A 21,793-nucleotide genomic window follows, 5' to 3' on the forward strand; every position below is an offset into this window, starting at 1 on the left:
TTTTATACACGAGCAATCTTCTGTCTAGCTGACATGAGGCCCGCATAGTTGTAACACCTTCAGCTTCCTGATTTCGGCACTATGAGGTTCGATACACCGCGAGTTCGTTGGCGCTGACATGTCCTAGGGCCTAAGGCATTTGCGGCATTGTAGCGGTTAAGAAATATACGATCATACAGCACTTGCAGTGGCTTGCATACATCACTTGGGGTAATGCGGTCTCCTTTCAGCTCGAATTTCATACATACGAACTTCTAATTCAATAATACCTGAAATATTATAAAAAGAAGAGAAAATTTTGCAATGTTTTCCTTGATTTCGGTGACTGTTGTCTTTCTTCATAGATATGTGAAAGCGATAGATGGCTGGCTGACCAATTTGGGTTGGTGGCGTATGAAAAGTTTCAATGTTCTGTGTGCTTTGACAACTGAAAATAATAACGACGATGATGATGATCACTTGCAGAAGATTTCGTCTGCTGCTGAATACGCACAGGGACACATCGCCCTGCTTGACTCGCGTGTTCATTCTCTCAAGAAGGTGTTGGTCTTTATCACCATGTGCTCCCTAAGAGCTGTGTAATATGTTTGGAGTGGTGCCTGAAGCGAAAGCTCATTTAAAACGGTTGGGAATACGCACTTGATGCTTAGGCACCTGCTCGTTGACGTGGGTTTGTAAACTCGGTGCTCTCTAGTAGGTAAATTATTCAATATTCACGCACAGTCCAACTATTGGAAGCCCTGATTTAAAGTCATCGAGTATTTGTAACCGGCAATAGGTACAAGAATCTTTGCGAGATCTCCATTGGCAGCTCTTTCTTTCTTTCGTTCTTTATTTATTTATTTCCTTTCCTTTCTTTCTTACTTTATTTATTTCCTTCTTTCTTCCTTCCTTTCTTTCTTATTTTCCTTCTCTCATTCTTTCCTTCATTCTTTCTTTCTTTTCTTCCTTTCCCAGGCATTACTCGCTTCTTATACGAAAGGAGGCTTTAGTCGACTGAAATACTTAATTACCCGACTATACAAGACACCTCTTTGGCAGAGTTCCTAAGGAACGGAGACTAGCAAGAGGGCTGATTTTGCGTGTCCTACAGGCCATGCCGTTATCCGGATGTCTTTCGGCAACCAGCGTGGGCGGCCTTTCCCGAATGAACGTCGGAAGCTCCGCGAGAGTGAAAGACAGCAGAATGTTCAGTCGCCAATAAGGCAAAGTGCGCGTCTCCGTTTCCACGCTCGAGCATGGCGGTCCGCTGACTTCAATCCACTTATCCCTGGCGCGTGCACGGTAGGCACAGCGACCGTCGTATGGCGAGCAGTCTGTGAGCTTGCAAGATGTTCAGCTCGGACCTGGATGACCATTGCAAGCTGGCAGACCGGGCCCGGCTGACGGCAGCCGCTGCAGGAGCCCTCCACTGAGGGCCCCAACCTTGCGGGGTAAACTGCTTATTGATACAAATATATGTGTAAACCGGAAACTTGAGCTAGTTGGTTCATGTTCGAAGCTTTTGCCAACGCTGCGGCAGGGGACAGGGAGCGCTTGTCCTTCGGTCTAAACATCATAATCACCATCATAAGTATCATCATCACCGTCAACCCCGAAGTCCCTTTGGTGAGCGATCACCGCTCCTCCATTGCAATAATCGGACAGTGATTACATTGTTGTGCAAAGCATAATTCTGGGGATATTTGGAAAACAGATAACGAGGATGAAACCTTCAATATTATTGTACTGTTATGAAAGAAATTGATATTCTTCGCATCTATGCGACTGTCAAGATCTATTACTCGTCGTCAAGCAAACACTTCCACGCAAGGAGGGAAGCGAGATACACACTAAACATGAATACGCTAGTACGGGAGTAAAAGGGAAGTAAGCTGTCCTCTAGCGAACGCACTTTTTTAAAAGGGTGTGTGCTATAGGACAGATTACTCCTTTCCTACTCCTTTCCGTTTAGAGTGCAGTTAAGCGCGCATGATGTTCATTGTCATAACACTCCGCTCCACAGACTGACGTATTGCATCTGTCGCTCAGGTTCGTCCCAAAATTTTTCTCTCTTTGGAACAATGGGCTTGCGTGGGAGAGAGCACCAGCGCTTAGTCGGATGGCAATGTTAAGCCTAACAATGGCGTACAACTACGTAGTTTGACCATGCAATATTTCCGGTGACATTCAAGTGCTGGGTATGCTGAGAACACTCAACCGTTGTCGCACTTCTCTGCTGCAAAATGTTCCCCTTGCTGCGAAGTCACAGATGTGCAGTATCCTTCAAGTTTGACAGCAACCATGAAAATACAAACGTCTTAATGTAGCCCCCCCCCCCCCCCCCGGTCAAAAGTATATAGTCCAAGAGGTTTGCTTGTGAGGCCTGCCGCATGCCTCGTTATGAACCCTCAATGACCGCAGTCTCTTGAACGATGGATGGCTTCGCGTTCTCAATCCTCCCAAGGTTTGGACTGCTTGATATGAGTCACGCTAAACAGCTTAGAAGCAAACCCTTTGGGCTGTATACTTTTGACGGGGACTGTAGTGTCGCGCCAACAGCTATCACTTGCAACGCGTCCGGAGTGAGCCTGCTGAGGATTCCGCTTTATGGTGAAATAATTGGAGTAAAGCAGAAATTTGGGCAAGTTGGTACGTATCATTTTGAAACAGCGCAACAAAGACGGGACGTGGAAACTGAGGTGTAAAGACAAACATGCGCTGACTAACAACTGGGTTTATTGAAAAAAACACACAAAATATATACAGAGTTAGGAAAGATTAATCGCCACCATAGTCAACTCATGCCACATGTGACGCCAGATATCCAATCTCCCCTTCGGAAAGGGCGACCGATGGGCAACTAATGCACGTTGCGCCTTTCTCACGTATAAGAAAAGCTTCAAAAACTTCTCGCGTCATCTTATCACAATGGCGAAACACGATATTGGTGTTCTTATAGTCGGGGGTACATTTGCATTTCTTGCAACGGAATGCACCTTTAGTGAGAGGGTCTCCTTCTGTTTTTCTTTTTTCGTACTTTTTTTCGTGTTTGCATTTGCACCTTCTGCAGTGGACCGCCACGTGTGACAGGGGGTCTTTTTTTCTGGTGTTCTCATGTTCCATGAGTCGCTTGTTGATGCATCTTCCTGTTTGGCCAATATATGTGGCGCCACACGAGAAGGGAATTTGGTATACTACCCCTACCTCGCAAGGTACATAAGGGGAAACATGGGGCACCTGACAAACCCTTTTGTTTCCCTCCTGCCTCTGCCTTACCTGTCTACACATTCTGCCTAATTTCTTCGGGGCAGAAAATACGACGTCAACGCCATATCTGCCTGCCACTTTTTTGAGCCCATGGGACATGCTGTGCGCATATGGAACCACTGCCGGCCTTTTATTTTTATTTTTATTTTCATTTCTTGCACTCGGCCGAGCCCCATACTTCACGTGCCTAAGCAATTTTTCCGCTGCCCTGGAAATGAGGTGAGCCGGATAGCCATTCGCGCATAATCTGTTTGATTGGGCTGCAATGCTCTCCCCAATCATTTCATGGCAGGACTTCTTGAGTGAAGATTGGAGGCACGACAAGATAATGCCTTCTTTTATAAGCTTGGAATGACCTGACCTGAAGTTTAACAAGGGCTTAGCCGATCTTGGCCGATAACACCAGCACACGTGCTTGTCTCGGGAAAACAAAACCAAATCTAGAAACTGCAGTTCCTTGTTCGTGGGTACCTCTGTTGTAAACTTTAGCCCACGCCCGTACTCATTAAACACCTTAAGAACATCGACTAACATTCTAGGCAGGCTGTCTGGCGGGGTAAACACCAAATAGTCGTCGACATAACGAAAAATACGCACCCCTAACTCCTTCGAAGCTTGCTCAATCGCCCTGTCCACAAAACTCAAAAAAATGTTAGCCAATACAGGTGTAACCCTGGAACCAATGCATACACCGGATGCTTGCACAAATGACTTGCCCTCCCACTCAACAACTGGCTAAGATATTGCACTATTAAGAGTAGATGTCCACAAGAGGAAAGCAGCCGTGCATTTAAAATATTACCAATAAAGCCGCAGTTCATTTTAGATTTCCCATTAGTGGCATTGAAGCGACCTTGCTCGCTACGACAAAAAGCGCGTTTGAATACGTATCGCGCTCCGATCTGATAAGTTCCGGCATGAGCTGCATCACTCTGGCCAGATGGCAAAATCCATTACCTTTATCTTTTTCCCTCGCCAGTCCCGTTGGCCTCGGCTACATAACCGAACACCAAACAAAAGCTTGCTGCATTCGCTTCCCTGATGCGGGGACGGTCATTGCGACGTGCACGGGAATGCACGATACATGGAAGTAGCCGGCGAACTCGACAACGCCCTGAACAGACGCAAGACAGGGAAACCAGGCTGCCGGAATGGATCTTCTGAAGCCACCAGAACCACTTCGCAACAAAGGTGACGTTTGTAAAAACTGGCAGATATTTAAGCAGTAGTTAGAGCTTGACTTTACCGTCGTAAAGTCACATGTGAAGCCCTACAGCGATGCTGCGAATACTTCCATGACAGTGAAAGTGGTACCTATTTCTTCAATAATTTTAGTTTGGACAAAGACGGACGCAGAGAATACTACAAGCTGATAGCTGAGCCTGCCTACTGCAAGCAAAGTTGTCATCGCTGCTTCGCCAGCGGCGGTGACGATCAGTGCTTCCATACAAAATCTCTTTATGCCTCTGTGTCCTGGCTTAGACGCCTGCGGTCATGCTCTACAGGTCTCATATACTTGTCTGTGAAATGTCGAGGCTGGTCCGCGGTCTTAAACCGTGAGCTGGACGTCAGTAGCAGCTGTCGGTGATGGCAACGAACTCCGGGCAGCGTTTGGCAATGCGATGGCGGTGTCCGATACTTTGTTGCAATGTGTCTCGCTCGTCAATGTGTCGTCAACGCAACCCGCAACTTTGAACGACCCCGAGGGAGCCCGAAGCCTGACTCATCCTGTGGGCTTCCCGTCGTCCTGATGGGATCAGTCGGAGGATCCATTCCACAACGGTTTCTTGCGGCCAGGCCAGCCTTCAGATCGGCGGCAACGGTCACCATTGTAACGCACCGCACGTTGACATCAACGCGTCACACCAACGGCGGCGGTAAGGAGGTATCGTGGGGCGACGACCCCGAATCACAGGAACCGCAAAGTCACGCGCAGCTCACCGGCCGGCCGCGTGACTCGCAACTTAGCGGCATTGTGTTTACCGGGGAGAGAGTGCGTGCGACAGGGATTGGTCGCCCGCTCCAGGGGCGAGGTGAAACACTAGAGGGGGACATTATAGGCTCTGCCCCAGGGCGTGGACATGTTTTTGATTGGAGTGCTCTGTTTTGGATGCTTGTTTAACCGCGTTCTGGGGAGTCCGAGAATCATACAATAAACGAAGTGAAATCTTCTAGTCCCCAAGTCCCAGTTTTTGTCCAGGGTGCAGCAGGCATGTCCCAACAGGCCACCGGACCCTCTCATGGGCACGGCGCGTGAGCGCCAGGCAGCGACCCTAGAAGTTTAACTCAAAAGCAGCGTTTACATGATGCGTTGATTTGAGTTGAAAACTGGTTACTCGGTTCATCTAAATGCCGCCTAGTCGGGTCGAGAACTCGACTCGACTCGACCCCTCGACTCCGCCGCAAGGGGTGGGTTGACTCGCAGCTCATTTTCCGTAGGGGAGAACAGAAGCGGGAGCAAGTTCAGTTCTCTTGCGGTCGCGCCTCACAGGGCGCGAAGGGCGAGTTTACTCGCTAGTATCGAGCTCATGCAAACAGACAGTCATCGAGTTGGGTTGACCTCGCTCAACTCGATCCCCTGACGCGACCCGCCGCTGTCTAGTTCACGTAAACAAGTCTTATGGGAAACTGGCTGCCCGTATTGGTGCCTTATAGCGTAGCACAGTGTTCCAGAGGTAAAGTAAAGCCTCGTTAATTTGATGTTATTAGGGCTGCAAAAAATATTCGATTTTAATAGGTTTTTGAATGACCATCCAAGCACAGCAAAAGAATGATACTCAAGCAAAAAAAATAGTTACGAGAACGCGTTGTATGCGATTACTAAGTTTGCGATTAATACCGTGTACTGCACAGTACAAGTCCACTCCCCAACTCGTAGCCCTTGCTCGCCAAAAAGGTTGGCTCAAAATATAAGTGGAGACATGCCCCCATACACGCATACGCCGCAGTTTGTTTCGGTATCCCGCAGCTTGTCATCGCGACACTCGCGCAATTCAAAGCAATAAACGTGTGACGATGTGCTCGCAAAGGCTGATGTCGGAAGCCAGTGAGAATAAAAAGCGAAAAAATGACCCTCCATCATGCCTTCCACACCCGCGTGAAGTCGGACCGGTAGGAGAGTGGGCGGTTATTTTGTGCTATCTGCACACATGCGTTGGCACGGTGCAACTTCTCAAACAGTGCAATCTTTCGCTGCGCCGTCCTTAGCAGCTGTGCGCACTTCAGCATAATCACATGTGGCACACGGCCAGCTATGTAATGCCATCCCTTTAACTGTAATGTGCGATGCCGGCGTAGCTGCGTAATGTCATCCCTTTAACTGTATTGCGCGATGCCGGCGTAGCTGCGAGTGTTCATTTGCGCTAACACCTTCTACCGCCAAATATTAACCTAAGCGGAAGACACTTATGGTTAAGATATTGCACTGTTAGGAGTCACTATTCAAAAGAGGAAAACAGGCGTGTATTAAAATGTTAGGGTTTTAACGTAGCTAAACCAAGCATAAACGTGCGAAAGCATGTATTTAGCCTAGTTGGGTCACACGGTTTTGCTTTGATGGGTCGTCGGCACGTCTGGTGACGATATTAGAGTCGTGTTAAGCTCTGATCGAGGTTAAGCTGATCTGATCTGTTCGCGCACAGATGGAGTTGAAGATGACGTGGAAAATAAAAGCAACAAGTTGGCCACGTGGTGCAGTTTCCAGAGAATGCGCCGACCGGCGAGGCGCGCGCGCGGCGGTGGCGGCGCCGGCGCGCCAGCTGTGCGCCGTGTGAAGTCACTGCTCCTCGCGCATGCGCACAACGGCTGTCCAGGAGCCAGGCGAAACTGCTCAACCTCGTCCAGTGTAGCTTACGCTACAAAAAGCGCGCTCGACTGTGTTTTGCGCTCTGATCAGATATGTGCCGGCATGGGCATCACTCTGGTCACACGGCACAGTTGATGCCTCGTAACTGTTTTTCTCGGCAGTCGTGTTGGCCTAGCTTGCTTCATTCGCCTCCCTGATGGACGATCGTCATTGCGTAGAGCACGGAAACACGACCCATAGTGTCAGAAGCTGACAAACTCGACAACTCCCTGAACAAACGCAAGACTGGGGATCCAGGCTGCCGGAATAGATATTCTGAAGCCGCCAGACGAACTTCGCACCACAGGTGACGTTTCTAGAAGCTGACAACTATTTAAGCAGAAGCTAGAGCTGTACCATCGTAAAGCCACATGTTAATTCCTTGAACGATGCCGCTACGACTGCCATGCTGGTGACTTTAACCGCTGAAGGCGTTACCGAGGTGTTCAGTAATCTTCCTTTCAACGAAGACGAAAGCGAAAGACTGAGACAGTCGTTAAAAAGTTTGACAGTTGGTCCTGCGCTGGTCTGAGAGCATATAAAAGCTGTGTGTCAGCACTGTGTGCGTCCTTTCCGCCCTTCCATTCGTGTATCCTCTTTGGCCTAGAGCCGTTGCACTCCAGTTAGTCTGTGAATATGTCCCAACTGCTGGGGAGTCCAGACGAGCGAAGTGTACCAGCGGTACTTGTTCCAGAAAAAATGCAAGTGACAGGATAAACCTTCGAGCAGTTCTCACGCGACGTGAGGAAGCACACACGATAATGCAATTTCAGGAACTTAACAGACTCAATGATCTGCGACCAGATAGTAATTGTAATCAGTAATGACATGCTCAGGACGAAGCTTCTCCGGGATAGCGAACTGACGTTGGCCAAAGCGGAAGAAATGTGTGAGACACCCGAAGCAGCAGCTCTCCAGAACGAAACGTGGAAGCACAAAGAAAGACTGGTCGATCCTGTGAAGATGGCATGGGGCAAGTAGGCCGCAAAGCAAAACAAAGTGCTCGCAATGTGGTAGACAACACAAGCAGCGAAACTGCCCGGTCTATGAAAAAACTTGTTGAGCATGCCAGGCTGTTGAAAATGAGCGCAAGTCGATGAATTGGGGGACGACGACGATGACGTGGAGATCTTAGACGTTTGCGTGGACAGCGTATACGAAGTCAGCGATTCTGGATGGGCAAAGCAAACGTTGGCAATGTAGATGTTTTGATGAGACTGATCCCCGGATCCCACAGGAACCTGCTGCCCTACTCTGTCTACAAAAGCATTGAGTCTACGCCGTCACTCAGTCACAGCATGCAATTCCACCCTACGATCTCATAGGCAGCCTGCAGTGCCTGCAGACGGCGCTCTAATTGTTCCAATGCGTGCCTGAAAACTGCTGCCGTCAGCCGCTGGGGCCACAAAAGACGCGAGAGCACATTTTGAACAATTAGAGAAACGCCTTTGGCTGGTAGCACTCCTTTCTTAGGTTTTATCGGCGCAGCATATAGCTGATGCACGCCACGCGCTCATGCATATATATAAGCGCAGGCAGGGGGTGTGAAAAAGCACTATGGGCGCACCTAAAGAACGCTTGCTTCTCTCGGGAGGCTGTGTGCTACGGCGTAACGATCTACACGGCAAACATCGTTGCATGCTGCCTATAGCAGCTGTACAATTAAGCACTTGAGCGTTATCAGCCAACAGGAAGGCATCGGCAACTGATGTTATGGGTTTAAAATTTTCGTCGTCAAGAAAGAACGCCAGAAAGGTGGATTCGGTGATAAGCAACCTTTCTGAGGAACTTCTTGAAGAATGCAGCGACATCTTTCAAGCCACCGGCTGCGTCCAATGCCAGTACACAATGGTACTCTGCGAGGGCAAGATTCCAGCCGCTCAAGGCACTTGGCATGTACCCCTGACGCGGCGAGCTGATACGAATGGAACAGGCTGGCGTTATACCCAAGGTCACGAAATCAAAGGACTGGATGAGTACCTTTTGCGGCTGTTAAAAAGAAAGAGGGGAAGCTAAAAATCTGCATGGATCCCAGAGGGGTTAATGCATGTATAAACAGGAAGCATTACGGGATCCCACGGTGGGATTACATACCAGAAGAATTGTCAGGCGCGGGAAAGTATTCAGCTGCCTTGACGCGCAAGCTGGTTTTCATAAAATCCCGCTTGACGATAAGAATTCAAGGATTTGTACCTTCGCAATTCCCTCTGGAAGATACTGTTTCTAGTGGCTGCCTTTCGGTATCTCTTCCGCATTTGAAGTCCTCCAAAAGGTACCTGGCGAAATCATTGAATCTTTGTGTGGCATCCTCGTGTATGTGGATATTTTTTGTATGGGTAACGTCTAGACAGTGGCATGATTAGGCTAACCCCACCTGTAGCATTCAACACCTCAACTCAACTCAACAAGCGCTTTAAGTGCGTATTTCAAGCCGCGAAGCGCGCGAATCTAGCACTCAGTGCACAGGAGTGCAACGTTGGTGTTGAAGCCTAATTTTTGGGGACCATAATCTCTGAGAAAGGCATAGCGCCTAACCGCGAGTTTGTCAAGTCCATAACGGAGATACTTTTGCCATATCCGACAAGTGGGTAGGGCAACGTAAGCTAGACATAGCAATTTATTGTTCCAAGTACATTTCTTCCTGGCAGAAAAAAATCGCCTCAGCTGCGTAGTTTTACCGAGCATGAGGCGGTCTTTGAATGGCCTCCCAGCCACAAAAAATAACGGCTAGGAATCTACGAATATCTCGGCAAAGTGCCACTTCTTGCAATCATTCTACCCTAGCTAGCAAAGAAATTAAGGATGCATCGCTGACTTGTCTCGGTTCGGGCCTTCTAAAGCGTCATGTCGCGGTGCGCACTCATGAAGGACGCACACTTTAGTTGAGCAACGTTATTCGCAAATCGAAAAATGTCTTTTCAGTGACGTCCGGCTCATAAATTCCAGAAACTCCATTATTTAATCTACGGCCGAAATATAACATTTGCAACCGACCACTGACTGCGATTGGTCAAAAAAAGCAATAGGGGACATGCCAGCCAGGCTTCATAGGTTATTTTTGCGTTTGCTAAAATATTTCACAATGCCGTATATTCCAAGAAAGCAGGTTCTTCTGGCAGATATGGTTTCAAGAGCCAGGATTAATACAGCAGGAGATGAATCGGCCTTAGAAGATGACATCGAAATCTGTGCTGTGAGTAAGGAGGCCGCTTTTTTAAGCGATGTCACGATAAAGCGGTTTAACGACGCAGCCGATAACGACCTGTACTTGCGTACAGTAACAGAAAGTGTCTATGCTGGAAAAAATAGAAAGAGAGCTGAAGCATTTCGCCAGTGTACTCTCTGTAGCGAAATGGATCCTGCTGAAAGGCAGCAAAGTGATGGTATACCTGCGGTCATGCTAAAAGAGGCTAGAACACATTCATCAAGACCGCATGGGCGTAAACAAATGCAAAGCGAGGGCACGAATATTTGTGTTCTGTCCAAGGACGAATGGGCAAATGGCTGCTGCTTATAACCGCCGCGGTGGCTCAGTGGTTATGGCTCTCGGCTGTCGGCCCGAAAGACGCGGGTTCGATCCCGGCCGCGGCAGTCGAATTTCGATGGAGGCGAAATTCTAGAGGCCCGTGTGCTGTGCGATGTCAGTGCACGTGAAAGAACCCCAGGTGGTCGAAATTTCCGGAGCCCTTCACTACGGCGTCCCTCATAGCCTGAGTCGCTTTGGGACGTTAAACCCCCATAAACCCAGACCCAAATGGCTGCTATGACCAAAAATTGCGAAGCATGCAAACGCCACGCATACAACCAACCTACAAAACAACTCAGACTGGCACTAGACAACCCACGGTGCAGGTTGAGCGTCGATTTATTCCATTACGTGGGAAAATCTCCTCTCTGTGCATGATGTTCTTTTGATTTTTTTCAGAAATTAAGGAGTTCAACGACACGTCGTCAGCAGCACTAATCGAAAAGCTGGGAGCCGTATTTGCAATGTACAGAATCCCGACAGAAGTGTGCAACGACAATGGAGTTTTCGCAAGCGATTAAGACTTCCGACATGTGACATCGAGCACCGAGTTTCCCGGTTCTAACGGCTCAGCGTAGAAGGGAACGCATATATTGATAGCTGGATCGCCTGCTTAGAGCAGCGGCACTCATAAACGTATTTCGTTTTTCGCTCTTTTCTACTGTATCAAAACTGCGTCTTCGGTTGCAGTAGTGTGTTTGTGACAAGAACGTGGTCCCCTGTCAGTACAGGCGAAGTTCTATGTGTCGTCACTGACCCTTTAACTCGAGCAGAGTGCTTGTGTGAAACTCCGTACTGACGCAAACTTATGCAAAACTGCATATCTGCCTTGCATGAAGGTTCCAAATGCTCCACAACCCTGTCTTTCCAGCAAAGACTCCATCCATCATCACGTTGGGCTTTTTTTTTTACATTCGTTTCTGTTACCTTTTGTTCAAAGATGTTCAATTATTGCTTGAAGGATGCAGAAGCAAGCATTTAACCCTTTGATAAAAGACCTCGAGAATTCTCAGTATTATAAGGCTTCTGATCTGAGATCACGTATGTTGCATACCTGTGTTAAGTGCTGATCTGCAATGTTGAAGTTCAAATCAAAGGGACATTTGAGATCAGTTGCAGGGTTTAAAGCACTGTCATATTGCATTTGTGCAAACATAGACTCATACTGTGAAACTTCGCAGTTGCTAAAAAAGTACACCAGTGAGTGTCTAGACCTTCCAACTGCAGCTATAGAGAGAAATGGAAAAGCTTGTATCAAGTTTCAAAGCAAGCTTTTGCACAAGTGTGACCACATTGGTGTAGATGCAACAGGACCATATTTTGATCTTAAATGGCCTCACTGGTCTCAAATGTTGCTTTCCGTCCAGCTGCAGCACGTTACGTTAACTCTGAACAGGCCTGGCGACCTCTGCATCACAAGTTTTATACCCCAGCATAGAACTGTGAAAATTGCAGTGCCATTTGCGATTCATAGTTTTGTGGGCGAGCTGAATGACCTGCTTTTGCGGCAACACAGACAACTTGGTTATTTACCTGTACTACTTAAGTGTATGTATGCCACAGCATGGAACAAGTGCTGTACTTCGAACAGACAATGACAATAAAAGCTAACTGCGTGCCAAGTAACATCTGCAAAGGCAATGTGGCACTATGTACCTGTACTTGTGCTTGTCCTTGATATATTCAGTCACTCGTGCCAATACAGGAGTGCTTAGTAACACATTCATTCACTTTGTTGAATGAATGTGCTGAATGAATGAAGCTTTGCTGAATGAATGTGTCACTCGTCTCTAGCTGTTATTTATATCCGATTAAGTAGAAGGCGCATAAATGTGGAGGCAAGTTTTGGCTGGGGTGCAGAGAATATAATCCTGGCTAATAACGTTAAATACCTAGGCACTACTTTTCCTTCAAACCTAACATGGAACAAACATGTAAACTATGAAAGCTAGGCGAGCACTTTCATCAAGTGAAATTTCAGGACTGTCCCTCGTGAAATTAAGGAAATTCTATACTTTACTCACGTTGCGTTACTACTGCTTCAACAGCTAGGCTGAGATCCTAATTCTATTAAACTGATAAGAGAATTAGAATCTGTTCGTGACCGTAACTCATACACGTATGAACCAGTGCGACCGCACTGAAGAAAGCACTTACATGGCAGGGTCTTAAAACACACCGCTCCTTATCCAGGCCCAAATTGCTGAAGCAAATAGCTTGAGGAATTGTTTGTGTTGATCGCAATCTTTACCTTAACCTGCCTGCGTTTATGCTGGCCAGATATGGTCACAGTTGCGAATTGCTTGAAATAGCTTGCCGCTCATATGTGTGCCAATCGTCGTTTTTCCCGCGTAAAATAAATAAGTGAAGCAGCTACTAGACTGCACCTTTTCAGCCGCTGACGACATTTTTCTAGTTCTGCCGATGCAGCACCTACAATCTAGAGTGTGAAAATTGTATTCCTGTGTTTATTTTATTTATTTTTAGTGCTAATAGGTATCTACTTACTGCTGGCGCGTTATCTGTGTTCTTCCGATCACATATTTTTGTTACTTCTCTTCATTTTCCATATCTTCCCTTTTTTGCCTTCTGTCACAAAATTCGGCGCATTTTCGAAAAAAACCGGCGCTGCGTCTAAGCAATCGCGCCCGGGCGCGGTAAAATAAAACAAAAACAGCGGGGAAGGACCCCCGGAGAGTGCGTAGCTTTGCGCGTACTTCTGCAACTCAGCTCGCCGGCGCGGCGCCGAGGGAGGCACGGCCGCGCGCGTCGTCCATTTCTCTAGAATGTGTGAGTGGTTTCTACTCATCGTCGACGGAGAGGGCATGACCTTGACCGCACTAAACTGATACCCTCTCCCCTTCGCTCTTGCGTCGATGACTCAGCGTGCCGCGAATGACCTAGATTGCTCTAGAAGGTGGTTTCCGCGCTCGACCAATGGGGTCGCGCGCCCGGCGCGAGAAGGAGTTTGTGCAGTTGAAGCTGCGTGCATGTGCGCACTTGCCTTGGCGCGAAGAACAAACAGACGCAGTCTGCGCCTACAAATGAGGGGCTGCAACCGCTGTCGTCGGTTAGCCCGAGTCACCGTTTAAGCTTCCGAGAAGCGCGCCTGCTCGACTCCCGGGAGAACACTCGCCCAGCCCGGACCAGCGAAGCAATGTGCCCCAATCTGCGGGACGGCCCCGTCGAGCTCCTCAGGTCGTCGGACTGTCGCAGTGCCCGGTGAACAAATTGTGTTTTGTTGATTTCTCTCTCCGTATTTGTGCACTTTAGGTGCAAACATTCTGTTGAATTGTAATCTCTCTCAGATGTTACTTAGCGCGATTTGCATTAAATTTGTAAATCACTTTGTATTCGCTCGTACCTATGACTGCGAAATCCTCTGTATCGTCTCTTTGCTGTATAAACTTTGTTTTGTTTCGTGAACCTTTGACTCAGACCCGCGAAAGCTGGGCACCAAACGACCAACCCCCTTGTCACTTGGTAGCTGGTCTCCGGCTCAGCTTGCCACGCTGAGTCGAGGGCATCTCCTTTGTGACAGAGACCGCTACTCCCACACGCTCTAAGGGTGTCTGGGAGCGCACGCAAAAGTGTGCGAAGTGGTGAGACCTTCGCTTTGACGTTTTCACCTTGACAATTGTGCCATTGCTTCGAATATCACTTTTTTTGTGAAAAGAAAACCACTTTAACGCCCTGAGGATGCAATCAATAATAAATGACGTATACATGACAAATTAAAGGTTCTTATTTATTCCATCACCCAGAACCAGGTATCAGTTCAAACAGAGCAAGTTGAAACATGAAAATAGCTTGAAAACTCAGTCATGAACATGAAGTTATCACACTACAATTCTAAAATATTTGTGCATCATGTGGATTCAGGTTATCACGCAAAGAATACAGCCATACAACAAGCAGGTGAGAGAGCATCCAGGAGGCGTAAAGCAAATCACAACGAACTGTACTCTAAGAATGATCTTCCCGAAGCAATAATGCATAAAACCTGCTAGGACGCTTGACTAGAAGCCTAAATGAACTAAGCTCTACGAACTTTACACAGCAGTGCTACGGACTTTGCCCTGGGAAAAGAAGTGTTTTAGCCAGCCCACTTAAATTCCTATAGACACCTCACTTAGGGTGCCTGTTTTCTTCTCTGCAGTGATGCATAAGATATTACATATATCACCACGTTTTATACCCCTACGACCTTCAAAATAATTCATACTTGAATTTTTCCAAGATGCTGTTTCGGGTTTCTTCTATCGAAGGATGGCTGTGACGTGCAAGAAGCGTGAAGAAGTCACGTGTCATTGATTATAGTGCAGCTTTTTGTGCCTCACGTCACCTAAGCATTTCTCCACGTCACAACCATCATTCAATCAATCAATCAATCAATTTTATTTCTGCCTCAAAAAAGTGACAGAGGAGCTGCAGAAAAAGCTGTCATAGACAGCTTGACTGAGCCGCAGCCCCCATTATACCGGGCAGCAGTGACAGGCAACGAGAAAAAATAACAAAACAAACAAAAGAAAACAATTCAGAGAAAAACACATTAACACCAAAAAAAAAAATCTACCACTAGATTGTACATGTGGGCAATTTACATGTTCATCCAAACATCATTGCATAAGTATCTTTCAGCAGTACAACAAAAGCACAATGAATCAAACAATACAAATTAAACAAAACAAAAAACACCTCTTAGTGCAGTTTAAAGAAAAAAAAAATCATTTTGTAACACAGTCTATGTATAAGCAACGCAGCTCACGATTAGTACAGGTAGACAAGTTGAAATTGGCAGATTTGTATGTGTTTGTGAAACCGAAACAGCATTGAAAAGAAATTCAATTATAAATTATTAATGGTGGTAAGAATATCAATGAGTGATCCATGTATATTACATGCATTATATTGGGACTAAAAGAAAAGAAATAACAAAAATGTGTCCCGGCCCGCACCACTAAGTATAACGGGCTAAGTCCTACTACAGCCGAATACAACTCAAGAACGAAGTGGCAGGTGCCCCTCAAAGGAGGCCCTACAACCAATGGCAAACCGGTTTTCATGTTGCCGCGGTTAACTCAATTAAGCCCCGGTTATTTCTCATCCATATGCCACCCCCTGAGATTTCAGGCAAGAAGGTCAAAGGGGGAGAGGGAGAGAATAGTTTGACGCGACTGGCTGGAGAGGCTCCTGTGAGGGGAATTTGCCGCTTCGTTATTGAGTTGCATCTGACAAATGCTTAACGCACAATTTCGAAGAAAACACTCATGCAAAATTTTGGTTTCTATACTCCTTTAGGCAGCCAGGCTATTCACTGAAACCCGAGAGCAAAGGATTACCCCGTTCCCAGTAAAGCAGTCACTGCTGCACAAACATTCACATAATCAAGCAAGTCACTGCTGCATAAACGCCAATTCTAGCACTTGCTGCCAAGAAGGTGGGAAAGTAAATGCACACCATTAAATGTATTCACACCACGATGTCCATAACCCTCAGATACGAAAAAATGTGCAGCCAGCAAGAGATGTTCAGGCAGTCAATCTGATGGGCGCCTCCCACGTGCGGCCGGCACCTCACAGGACCCTTGCAAACGCCTGTGATGGCAAACAGGTTTGCTGTGATGTAGCGTCGGGCATTTCTCATAGCTTTGGCCACGGCATGCGGTCCGGCAACTCTGGCCAGGTGTTTTTGGAAGGCATCTGTCTGGCAGAGCTCCTCGTACGCTACTGCTGGTAGCCGCTGAACGCCGAACTTCTGTGGATTCATCGCGAATTCCACAGCCCTGTTAAGGTACGCGACATTGCGTCGAAGGATCTCGTTGATCTCAAAAATGGTGTCCTCAAAGCCACACTCCTCCCAGATCATGAACGAGGTCAGGACATGGTTGACCGGCAGCGTGTGTGCAATGGACTTTACTGCTGACAGCTTGGTGGTCAGGAGACCAAAGTGCTGAAGTGTCCGGTTGCTTCCGATCATACTGAGCAGTGCACGAATGCTACAGTTCGCACTGGAATCAAAATGTAAGTCTAGGTGGGACACTGACTGGTTTTGCGCCATGCCCCTCATGACCGCTGTTAGAGCCCAGCTGTGCGCTTCCAGCATGGGCATTCGGACCTGCTTCAGCGTCTTTGTTGTGATCAGGAGTTGGGCAAACCTCCTTCCAGCATCGAAATCCATTTTGAACTCGGACTCTATGCAGAGAACTTCAAGGCACGGAACAGCCACAAGCGCGGAAAACAGTGACTTCAAGCAAGGGGATTTAAGGATAACGCTTTCGTCCAAGTGAACCGTTGTAATCCGGTTCGCATTCACGCGGAGGGTTTCGGAAAGCTGTAAGACTCCTTGTAGGTCGTAGCCGAGACGCACTCGGTCATGCGCAACAGCACGCTTTAGAGCTCCTGTGACATCTTCATAACCCTCTTCTTGGCGTGTCACCACGTACCCCAGTTTTAATTGTTCCAGGACACTATTGACGACGAGCGCATCAACAAGTGCAACGATTCCTTGGGACGTTAAGTCGTTGTTCTCAAGATCGAGCTTCTTCAGGGTCTTGTTAAGCCTCAGTGCCCGTGCCAGCCAGATTGCGGCAGTATCATCTATCAAGTTTCCACTTAAAACAACTTCAACGAGGCATGTGTTCAATTCCAGGAGGGTGGCGATAGACTCGATTTCTGGTTGTCGAAGGTTCAATAGATCTAGAGACAGGCACTTTAGGGTGGTGTTCGTCTTCAGGACTTCGGCCAGTCTAACAATGCCGAACTGAGTAACAAGCGAATAATAAATTTCTAGCTTCTGGAGGCTGCCATTTCTCTTCAGACCTTCTGCAAGAAATATCAGTTGGTGCTCATCAAAAGACGTTATTCTACGCAGTGACAGCTCCTGCAACTTCGAAGTCGTTTCCAGAAATTCACCAAGAAGGCGTGCTCCATCAGCTCCAAGAGCATTGTCGGAAATCCGAATGACCTCGAGGTTGTCGTTCCGGCACAGACCCCCAATGAGCTCTTTGGCAGCCTCAGGTGACATGCTGTTATTCAGGAAACTCACTTTCCGAATGGACTTTGATCTTGCTACCAAGCTGCCAATGCGGCCAGCGGCAGAGGGATTCAAAGGTAGCTGGGAGATGCAAACGGACTCAAGTGCCGGCATCTTGCACAGTGAGTAGACTAGTGTGCGTCCTGTCTCTGGTGAAAAGTCCTCCCAGAAAGCTATGGCCAAGTTCAAAAGTCCTCTGTTGCAAGCCAAAGCATCACATAACAACTGTGGATAATGAGAGGCCAGCGTGGTATATACCAGATCTAGAGTCATTATGCATTTATGCCTCTTAAGCAGTACGTGTAAAATTATGCAGGCATCGAAAACCTGGTTGGTGTCTTGGTATTCGCACACTACACCGCCAAGAGGGCCAATTCTAAGCTTGCGTGGTTCCTCCTCTTTGATCTCCATGTCCACTCTCATCAGGACACGGTTCAACGACGTCAAGTTGTCCATGATCCAGCAACGTTCTTCCTCTGTCATCGAGCATGGTTGCTCCATACTTAGGCCGACCTTCTGGAACTCCTGGAGGCGCTTCACTACCACTTCTACTGGAGGCAAACCGGGGCAGATTTCATGGAGGTGCAGCGCATACAGCCTACCAGCAGTCTCTGTATCCTGATTTGGAAGCCTGCGGTCATCTCCTGCAGGATCCATGTACTGGTCTTCGAACTGTTGAGGTGGGACACCAGTAGCAGCTGTCGGCGATGGCAACGAGCTGCGGGCAGCCGTTGGCACAGTGGAGGCGGTGTCAGATATTCTGTCGCAGTGGGTCACCACGGGTGGCTGGCTGCTGCGATGCAAAAGAAAAGGCAAATAATGAGCCTTGTGGTAGCAGAATTTTTCGAAGATTAAGTAAACGCTCGCAATTCAAGTCATTAGGGCAGCAAAAAATGCTTCAAATAAGAAGGTGTTCGAATGAAGTGAACAGAGCAAAAAAAAATTTCGTTTCAGGAAAGCGCTATCTTTATTGGACCGTTTAGTGCCGCATAAAAGCCTGCTCCCCAACTGGTAACCCTTGCTCACAGAAAAAAAAAGTTATAAGTCGACACAAACGCCCGCAAACGCATACGTCACACACTTTGTTGTGAGGGCCGCCGCGATGCCTCAGTAGTTACGGTGCGCGGCTGCTGACCAGAAAGACGCGGGTTGGGATCCCGGCCGTGGCGGTCGAATTTCGATGGAGGCGAAATGATAGGGGACGTTTAATTCGATTTAATGGGAAAATCGGCCGTAGAGGACAATAGTTCGAAGCTTCTAAGAATGCTCGGAGCGCGTATATCGAGTTCCCGTGGTAAAAAGACGAGCTTAGAATCCTCTTTAGTGCACCTTTAATTGCGAGTACTGCAAGCACTGAAGTTCCGGAATACGGCACATCACGCTTCGAAGATTATCCGAAGTTTGCTTTCGCCCTACCTGCAGCAGGCAGCCGAGCTGCGTGGCTGTCCTGCGCTTGACTTGCGCGGTGTCTGCACACTGAGGGCCGAGTTGGAGATGCTGCTTGGCCGGATGCGTTGACGCTCACCCGTGCCATCCAATCCCGGTGCCTCTGTCGCCTGGTCTGGACGCATGTTGTCGGCTACTTCACAGGTGACACTGACGCAACCCGCACTTGCACTTGCCGCGGGTCCAAAGTGGTTCTAGTCCAAGCGGTAAGCAGGGATATGGGCAGCAACAGCGGTCAGCGGCCACGTGTGGCTCGCAATAGCTGACACTGAACTGAAGCCTAGCAGTTCGTCGCTGTAGACGACCTTGTTAGTCAGCCCGCTGCTCACACCGAAAGAGAAGCAGCGGGCAAACGATTTAGCCTAGGAGCACGAGGCATTGCATGGGAGGCACTCCATTCGCCGAGAAGAGCGATTACGTCAAGAGTGGGCTTCCAAAAAAGGCAGTCTAAATCGCACAGGAAAATCCCGCAAGCAGTGCTCTTCGTTCTCCTTCACTTTTGCATGCTCATGTATACCAAAAGGCCACACAAACTTTGCAGCAAGGAAACTACAGACGAGAAATGAACTCCACACAGTAAACAAGACATGTACACATGGCTAAGCTTGACTGAAGCATACACAGGCACAAACAGGGTGTTTCACCTAAGCATGTACACCATTTTTAAAAATAGGCTTTTTGAGTTGCAAGAGGGCTTTTTCAGCGGTTTAGTACATCAGATTACAGCTAAGATGCTCTAACTAGCAGGCTTGTGAACTGATATTGAATAGTCAACTTTTTAACTATTACTCTTAGGCTACTTAGTTACTGAGAGGCGTGTAGACCACCGTAAGTAACATTCATATCAGTTTTTTTTTTATAATTTCTAAAACGCGGTTACCTTCAGCGGTGTGGCCCAACAAATTTTGGCTATTTCGACGAGTTACGTGCACTGGAGAGATTGCTGTGCCTGTAAGCTTTTCGAAATCGCATGTATTTTTTTTTGCCGCGTTTTTGTCAAAATTTGTTGGGCCACAGCACCGAGGGCATCCGCGTTTTCGATATTCTAAAAACTGATATGGATATTACCTGCGGTGGTCCACACGTCACTCTAATAAACAGCCCAAGAACAATAGCTAAAAGTTAACTATTCGTTATTAGCTCACCAGCCTGCTAATTACCCATCGTAACTAATCTGATGTACTACACCGCTGACAATGCTAATCGCAAAAAAGCGCTCTTCGAACTCAAAAAGCCTATTTTTTTTTAAACTGTGGAAAAACTTAGGTGAAACACACTGCATATAGTCTAATGAGGGAGAGGAGGGTAACAAAGGGGGAAAGTATACGGCGCAAAGGCGGCCAATTAGAAGTAGTCGTGTCACAAGGCCAAATCGCAAACAAAAAAGAAAAATAGAACCGGTAAAATCTGGGTGTAAACTCTGTAAAAAAGTTAGCTGTGGTCTAACTGCTGCTAAACCTGATAAGAAAGCGAAAACTGCGGTTAACAGGGCAAGTAGGCGAGTCTTGCCGTCTGCAACGTTTAGTGCGTTCAGCACACTGTATAGGCAGCGCGCCTACCCTGCCACCCCGACAGGTGGCTGTTAAATTAATGGTTCATCGCAAGAGGTTGGTCACCCAATGAACGGTACGGCCTATTTTACCGCCCTCTGCCGGCGAATCGAAAGGTCGGCGAATGGTCGGCGAATCGGCGAATGGTAAGGCCTATAGCCGCACTAGACCTCGGAAGGTCAACTGGCAACGCACGGTGAAATCTGCTTTACCTTGCGTAGAGCAGTTTTCGCCTGAAAATAACACCATGTGTATACTTCGTCGAGCCCAGCTTATGGCAACAAGGTTGGAGTCGTGCGCATCCACAAAGGCCAGCATGTTCACATTGCCGCAAAGGCGGCAAAGTCCGTTGGCGCCGCCGGCTACGTGAGCCGGTCGGTTTTTCGCGACCCGTGCGAGAAGAGGGAGTACGCTCTAATGAAAAAAAAGGAGTTAAAAGGCTGTGCGCTAGATGAGAGTTTACTACCCTTCTGCTCAAGTATATGCGGTAGTACGGCAGAGTCCCTGGATGAGTTCAAATAAGCGCGCTCCTTTCCCCGCGCCACCGAGCTTGGAAGAAATATGGCTGCCACGATTTATTTCGCTCTGCCTCTGCAATGGAATTGCGGTGGCAAAGCGTCCTTTATGCGCTTCCGTTCATCGACCTCCACCCGCACCTTTGGCGCCGATGGGATATGTAGATCAGCGCGATGCCATCCGCCCTTTCCTTCTGTTGACCGGAGACGTCGTGCAGTCAAGCATTTATTCAGACAGCAACACAAGCTTAGCACTCCGAAACGATCGATTCAGGGGCTTCACCTTATAACGGGATACAATAGCACAAGTGCGCAGTAACCGCGTACATCAGAGAAATTCACCAGCGGTGCAGACGAGCTGCAGCGACCGCATTTGTGTGGTGCTTTGCCTCAAAAATGACGGCGAGTGACAGGTGAACAGTGATCGCACTGAAACTATGCCCGAACAGATATAGCGAAGCAAGTGGTATTCAACCGGCTCACTTGCTATGCCGTTGAACACCTATTTGTACTATGAAGACAACGCAACCAATACATACATGCTAATCTTTTTTTCTTCATTCGTTTCCTTGAGCATAGCAAAATTTTGACCGAACTTGCCAAACCGATGCCCGAGCGTTTATACTCC

At 47.8% G+C, this 21,793-nt stretch overlaps 1 protein-coding gene across 2 annotated transcripts; it reads right to left on the reverse strand.

Moving 5' to 3' along the window:
- Positions 1 to 15,488: 15,488 nt before the first annotated feature.
- On the reverse strand, positions 15,489 to 19,485 carry LOC144105032 (uncharacterized). 2 transcript variants are annotated; one of them, XM_077638249.1, is made up of 2 exons: positions 19,071 to 19,485; positions 15,489 to 18,444 (listed from the first exon to the last, which is right to left on the reverse strand). In XM_077638249.1, the coding sequence occupies exons 1-2, from the start codon at positions 19,223 to 19,225 to the stop codon at positions 16,092 to 16,094; spliced, it is 2,508 nt and encodes an 835-aa protein (XP_077494375.1). In that variant the 5' UTR covers positions 19,226 to 19,485; the 3' UTR covers positions 15,489 to 16,091. The 2 variants fall into 2 exon arrangements, with proteins under 2 accessions (XP_077494375.1, XP_077494374.1); XM_077638248.1 differs by having other exon boundaries at positions 15,489 to 18,447.
- Positions 19,486 to 21,793: the final 2,308 nt, after the last annotated feature.

The sequence above is a fragment of the Amblyomma americanum genome, chromosome 9 (genome assembly GCF_052857255.1).
Source record: "Amblyomma americanum isolate KBUSLIRL-KWMA chromosome 9, ASM5285725v1, whole genome shotgun sequence".
NCBI classification, from domain to species: Eukaryota; Metazoa; Arthropoda; class Arachnida; order Ixodida; family Ixodidae; genus Amblyomma; species Amblyomma americanum.